This window comes from Sinocyclocheilus grahami, unplaced genomic scaffold (genome assembly GCF_001515645.1).
Source record: "Sinocyclocheilus grahami isolate Dianchi unplaced genomic scaffold, SAMN03320097.WGS_v1.1 scaffold3.1, whole genome shotgun sequence".
In the NCBI taxonomy this organism is placed as follows: domain Eukaryota; kingdom Metazoa; phylum Chordata; class Actinopteri; order Cypriniformes; family Cyprinidae; genus Sinocyclocheilus; species Sinocyclocheilus grahami.
Genome location: NW_015505182.1, coordinates 1337374 through 1343373, shown reverse-complemented (window position 1 = coordinate 1343373; position 6000 = coordinate 1337374). Strand labels below are relative to the sequence as shown.

Below are 6000 nucleotides of genomic sequence, written 5' to 3'. Positions count from 1 at the left end.
ACAATGCAATGCTGTGTTTTATATAACATAACTTACCACCTGGAATATACATTTAAACATTGTAATTGAGATTATTCCTGCAATGTTTACTACAAGTTTGTGTTTTGTATTTATTTTTTGTCAACATAATATAATATTTTTAATTTTCTATTTTTGTATTATTTCATTTTTAAGTGTAAACTAAAATATTTGTCTTCTTTTAAGGTTATCTGGAAAGTTTTGCCTTCAGCAAGTAAGCTTGAGCGGTGGATTTATCATCATGTCCAGATGGTTGGATATGAAAGACTTTGGAGAAGCTGCTCTGTTTCTGCGCAAATCCGACCTGGAGCTGCTGGCAGCGCAAACTGTGGCGTTTGATGGTGCTTGAGATACATTTTCAACCGACTTCAACAAATGTTTTACGGCGGATACAAACACTTCGATTCTCTTTGAAATACTCGCCATCTTGTTTACGCCGGCTTTTTGGTGTTCGTAATTGCATGTTAGGTTCTTAACTTGTAATGTTGAAAAGGGCATATTGAGGTAAATTTGGCATTGAATGATTGGATTTCTAATAAACAAACCAACGAAAACCGTTGTCGGCGCCTGGATATTGATCTGACAGCCTCCCTTGTGCGCAGGAAAGAAACGCGCTTGGATACCGGATGAAAAGGACGCGTACATTGAGGTGGAAATCAGGGAGATTGATGGTGACAAAGTCATGGTTGAGACCAAGGACGGGAAGGTAACACTTTTTAGTGAAATTAAATGAATCATGTCAAACAATATAAGAACATCCTAATTTAACGATTTGTGGATATGTCAAAATAAGCGAACTTTTGCTTCATTATTAATAGTGCTTCTGAATGGTTTAGATCTCAGTTAATAAAATAAAATGATAATTATGATTTTGCAATAAGCTAATGGCGATTGCGGTATTTTAATAAATAAATATAGGCTACGAACATGAAACATATATTTTACATGTAAATTAGTTTAAATATTTTTAAATAGCTAAGAAAAACGATGTAAAAGACGAACACTGCGTAACATTTAATTATAGGCCTTAGTAGTAGTAGCCTAGTAAGTAAGTAGGCTAGTATTAATCTACAATCCAAGCTAGCTATTTTTTAAACGATGGACTAACTTTAGTTAACTACCATGGTAGTCGACAATGTAGCTTGTCTTTAAGTTTTCATAGTCCACTCTCTATCTTACCGGTTCGATGATCTTCTGATCAATGTTTTGTTTTTTTCTGAGCTTCCAGCCATTTGTTCACTTTTACCATATTCAGCACGTTTACACACTTTTAAATAGTTCCTTCTGCTGAGGCGATTTGTCGTAGTAGTAACCGTTTTAAGTCGCCAGATGGCGCCACTAACTATTTTTAAGTACACTAGAATGAAAAGACAAGGACGGCGGAGTGCTATGAAAGTAGTGCTGGTTTGTTGACACGAGCGACTGTGATCCAGTTTAGCGGTCATTTAAAAATAATATAACAAATATTTGATAGCTCAGTGCACAATTGACCAATAAGAATCAAATATTCCCTTTAATAATGGATCATATTAATTTTTTCCCCTGTCCCATTTTATCTATAACCCTGCTCTGACCCTACTTAATTCCTGCAGTGTTTAACTGTGAAGGAGGATGACATTCAACAGATGAACCCTCCGAAGTTTGACATGATAGAGGACATGGCCATGCTCACACACCTGAATGAAGCTTCGGTGCTCTATAATCTACGGAGGCGCTACAGCAGTTGGATGATCTATGTTGGTACCATCACATCACAACAACTCAAAGCAAAGAAAAGATCTGCCCTTTCTCACTAATCTTTGATGCCACAAATAACTTGACCGCAGCGTTAAACATAGAGGGGCGGCGCTATTCAAAGAACTTTACAGTCACAGTAATGAATTTAACACTTGCATTTGCCAAGGGACAAATACAAGTCAACTCCCTAGAGGCATGTCCTTTACAACTGACACAGTCAAAGTACTTCATAAAGTAATCTAAGGGAAGTTATGTTTTCCTTAAGAGCATTTAAACATTGTATACATGGGAAAACTAAAATATGAAAGTCCATATATAAAGTTATTAGTAAAATTATCATAGGAAAAAGTCACATTGTGAGATATAACAGCACACTCATATGGCAATTTGTAAGTATTATGTTATGGCAAATTAGTGGCTAATTCGTCAAATTTTTTTACAATCTCATTCATGTGTTTTTGTACGATCAGCTTGCACCCCACTGATGGTTAGGTTTAAGGTTGAACCTTCTTGCTTTATTCTGAAAATGTTAAATTTTTGTATGAACCAAATTGTATGAATTTACGCAAAACACCTCATAAAATAGATATTTTATAATTTAAAAGACACATTATGAGAAATAAAGTTAAAGTAGGGGCCTTCAACCCTAGAGATCTGTGGCGGTTCTGCAGGGCATTTACAAATTATGATTTGGGTATGATTAGTTTGGATTTTAAACAAATGTGTGTGTGTGTGTGTGTGTGTGTGTGTGTATATATATATATATATATATATATATATATATATAAACGATATTAAGCTAATTTTAACCAAGCTGAAGCCAAAATTCAGCTAGAAATATCATTGCCACTTCGACTTTAAATAGAAATAAGAGTACATAATTTGTACATATGACCAGCGAATATTTTTTGGCTTTGTAATTTAAGCATCATATCAAATTATGTATATACTGTACATTAGTACTTGTTATTATCGGCCAGGCTTAAAATACAACCCTCTGCTTCATCTCTATATCCAACAAGTCCTCTGGCCTAAAGAATTGTGTAATTTATCCTGACTGGATACAATACCGGAGATTAATTTTGTCAAATCTTCTCATGGCAGACATATTCTGGGCTCTTCTGTGTGACTGTGAACCCATATAAATGGCTTCCCGTCTACACGGCCCCTGTAGTGGCTGCCTACAAAGGCAAACGCCGCTCCAAGGCTCCACCTCACATCTATTCCATCGTTGACAATGCCTACAATGAAATGTTGCGCAGTAAGTATTACATTAAAGTATTGCTTGTCTCTGCCCTCTACAGTAACTTACTGGAGGGATCATTTCACACTTCAGAAAGGCCCTTTATGACCTGAAACAAATGTGTTATTGTTTACCCCCACAGATCGTGAGAATCAGTCCATGCTAATCACGTAAGTTTTGACATACCTGTACACATTCTGTATTAGAGCGAGACCAGAGATTATTTTACTATAGGGAGATGAGAGGGTCTGTATTACTTACTATTGGAGAAAGCGTAACGGCTAACTTGGATCACGTGTGCCTTAATAACCAATCACATTACAGCCTTGACGTCATTGAACTTCAGTCAGAGTTGTGCGACACTCAGTCGCCGTTTGCGGATACCATAGGAATGAATGAGAAGTGCCGTAAACTGAATCCCACCTGTCGCAAAAAGTCAGTGACTCCTTTTATAAAGCAGAATTTCTTTCGTGGTAAACTCTAAAAATAGTTAAATCCAAAAGTATTGTTTAGTATAAAACGTTGAAGATTAGCAGATAGGCTTTCGATTCATTAAATGATAAGCCGTTTCCTCTAAAAAGCTGTTTATTCAGCGTTGTGAAGCCTCTTCTCCATTGACATCCATTAAAAAATGGCCTCTGGTCTCCTTTCCTATGTACTGCCAGACCGGAAGAGTTAGCTTTAGCCGTTACGCTTTTTCGGCTAATGGTTGCAGGTTTGCCTTCTAGGGGCTTTGGCGAGACATTTTCAGTGTGGAGAAAAAAATTCAGCCACTGAGAATGTCATTTTTCAGATTACATGTCCAACTTTTGATTTTTGTTTCTTTAAAGAAGATTTTTTGCACTGTTTTTTATAATGTTCTTTGCTGTGGTATTTTTCTTTATTTTTTATTTTTCAAATGTCTTATCATTCAATAATTTCTTGATACTCATAGCGGAAAATCTGGTGCTGGCAAAACAGTAAACACGAAACGTGTAATTCAGTATTTTGCCATAGTAGCGGCTCTGGGTGAGGCACCGACTAAAAAAGGAGTAAGACACAAGCTCTCTCGGTTTCCCTCAAATCATCTCCCTCTTCTTTTTCAATCAGCCTTTTTTTTCACATTGGCAAGTGTTTGCCATTTTCATTTTGAAGTCGCTCCTCATCTAGGTGTCCGGCACATTTTTACAGTGAAATTACTTCTATGTTTTGTGACAAAGTTAACTGTTATGGACATCCAGACTGAGGTTTGACTATCCCTTCCATTTGCATATATCTTTTGGCTAATTTTCACAAATGTTTTTGTGGGGTGAACCTGACTCCATGTGTCTTCCATAGCTTAACCCCAGCACATCATCTCCTGCCTTTTTCTTCCTTGTTCTTGAAGTTTTTCTGTGAAACAAATTTGTGATTAACATTTAAGCTTTTATTTTTCTGTTTCAAGCAGGCCCAACCTCTTTCAATTTCCTTGATTTCTGCTTTTTGTCGTGACTTTTTAAATCCATTATTCACAGAATAATTTTTTGCTCTGATTATAATAGGGTGTGATTGTTAAATACTTTGATGTATTTGATGTGAGCTAACAAAAGTTTACCCCATTTTTCATTCTTAATCCATGTTTGTCTATGAATTAGCATTTTCAGTTCTAATACAAATTATTTTTTAATCTATATTTTAACCATTTTGATGACAGATTGTTGACTAGCATAATATAATACTTTTTTAAATTTGTAAAAAAAACAAAACTTGCATTATATTGCATTCACATTAAATAATCAGGCTATTAAATGTAGAATGAAATAATAACAATAAAATATAACGACAGAAGATGAGAAATATGTGCTCTTTTTCAAAACAATTAAATTTGTTGTTGTTTTATGTTTTAAGGCCCCTGCCACTAAAACAGGGAAAAACTTGCATTATATTGCATTCACATTAAATAATCAGGCTATTAAATGTAGAATGAAATAATAACAATAAAATATAATGACAGAAGATGAGAAATATGTGCTCTTTTTCAAAACAATTTAATTTGTTGTTGTTTTATGTTTTAAGGCCCCTGCCACTAAAACAGGGGTGAGTATATCTTCACAAGTGGGGACATACTGCATAAACTGCAACAAATAAAGCTCAAAAACGTATCAATTATAAAATTATGTTTCTCAGGGTACTTTAGAAGACCAGATTCTTGAAGCTAATCCTGCAATGGAGGCTTTTGGAAATGCCAAGACACTGAGGAATGACAACTCGTCCCGTTTTGTGAGTATATGACACTATATAGACCAAAGTTGTAGTTTTTGGGTCTAAATTCCATTTACTTACAAGTAAAGACATGTTACCATGCTGTAAAATTTAACTATTAAGCATTGTTGATTCAACCATGGCATATTTCCGTAAATCCCTCTATAGGGTAAGTTCATCAGGATCCATTTTGGACCAACGGGGAAACTGGCTTCCGCTGACATTGATATATGTAAGTAAATGATGACCCTCCAGTTCATGTCATTCCAAAATGTATAAACTGACAGTGCAGTGATTTTTCAAATTATTTATCTAGATCTTCTGGAAAAATCCAGAGTGATATTTCAGCAGCCTGGAGAGCGTAGTTACCACATATACTACCAGATCATGTCACAAAAGAAGCCTGAACTTCTTGGTAAGATAAATGCTACAATTATAATTTACAAATACAACAATATTTTATTGCCATATTATTAATACATTTATTCTTTACTTGTGGATTTCAGACATGCTTCTGGTCTCTTCAAACCCCTATGACTACCATTTTTGCTCCCAAGGTGTGACAACGGTGGAGAATATGGATGACAGGCAGGAGCTTATGGCTACTGATGTAAGCTTTAAAAAAAAAAAAACTACAAAATCATGCTCTTGCCCATCCGGCATGCCATGGATATCCTTGGCTTCACTCCAGAAGAAATCTCTCATCACCTCTAAAACCAAATGAAAAAAAACAAAACTACAAAATCATGCTCTTGCCCATCCGGCATGCCATGGATATCCTT

At 35.5% G+C, this 6000-nt stretch overlaps 2 protein-coding genes across 2 annotated transcripts; both read left to right on the top strand.

Moving 5' to 3' along the window:
• The first annotated feature begins 215 nt into the window (after nt 1-215).
• LOC107562695 (myosin-7B-like) lies at nt 216-3267 on the top strand. The gene is made up of 5 exons (XM_016247418.1): nt 216-359; nt 621-724; nt 1611-1754; nt 2860-3016; nt 3141-3267. The coding sequence occupies exons 1-5, from the start codon at nt 260-262 to the stop codon at nt 3170-3172; spliced, it is 537 nt and encodes a 178-aa protein (XP_016102904.1). The 5' UTR covers nt 216-259; the 3' UTR covers nt 3173-3267.
• Nucleotides 3268-4926: 1659 nt separating this feature from the next.
• LOC107581337 (myosin-7B-like) lies at nt 4927-5942 on the top strand. The gene is made up of 6 exons (XM_016266857.1): nt 4927-5053; nt 5144-5236; nt 5387-5450; nt 5535-5633; nt 5725-5828; nt 5910-5942. The coding sequence occupies exons 2-6, from the start codon at nt 5183-5185 to the stop codon at nt 5940-5942; spliced, it is 354 nt and encodes a 117-aa protein (XP_016122343.1). The 5' UTR covers nt 4927-5053; nt 5144-5182.
• Nucleotides 5943-6000: the final 58 nt, after the last annotated feature.

Bases quoted from the DNA above. Each gene is read 5' to 3' on its own strand.
- LOC107562695 (XM_016247418.1), top strand. From the start codon at position 260: ATGTCCAGATGGTTGGATATGAAAGACTTTGGAGAAGCTGCTCTGTTT. The intron at 360-620 runs GTGCTTGAGATA...CCTTGTGCGCAG, and splicing joins GCAAACTGTGGCGTTTGATG to GAAAGAAACGCGCTTGGATA. The intron at 3,017-3,140 runs GTAAGTATTACA...TTACCCCCACAG, and splicing joins CTACAATGAAATGTTGCGCA to ATCGTGAGAATCAGTCCATG.
- LOC107581337 (XM_016266857.1), top strand. From the start codon at position 5,183: ATGGAGGCTTTTGGAAATGCCAAGACACTGAGGAATGACAACTCGTCC. The intron at 5,634-5,724 runs GTAAGATAAATG...TGTGGATTTCAG, and splicing joins AAAGAAGCCTGAACTTCTTG to ACATGCTTCTGGTCTCTTCA. The intron at 5,829-5,909 runs GTAAGCTTTAAA...GCTTCACTCCAG, and splicing joins AGGAGCTTATGGCTACTGAT to AAGAAATCTCTCATCACCTC.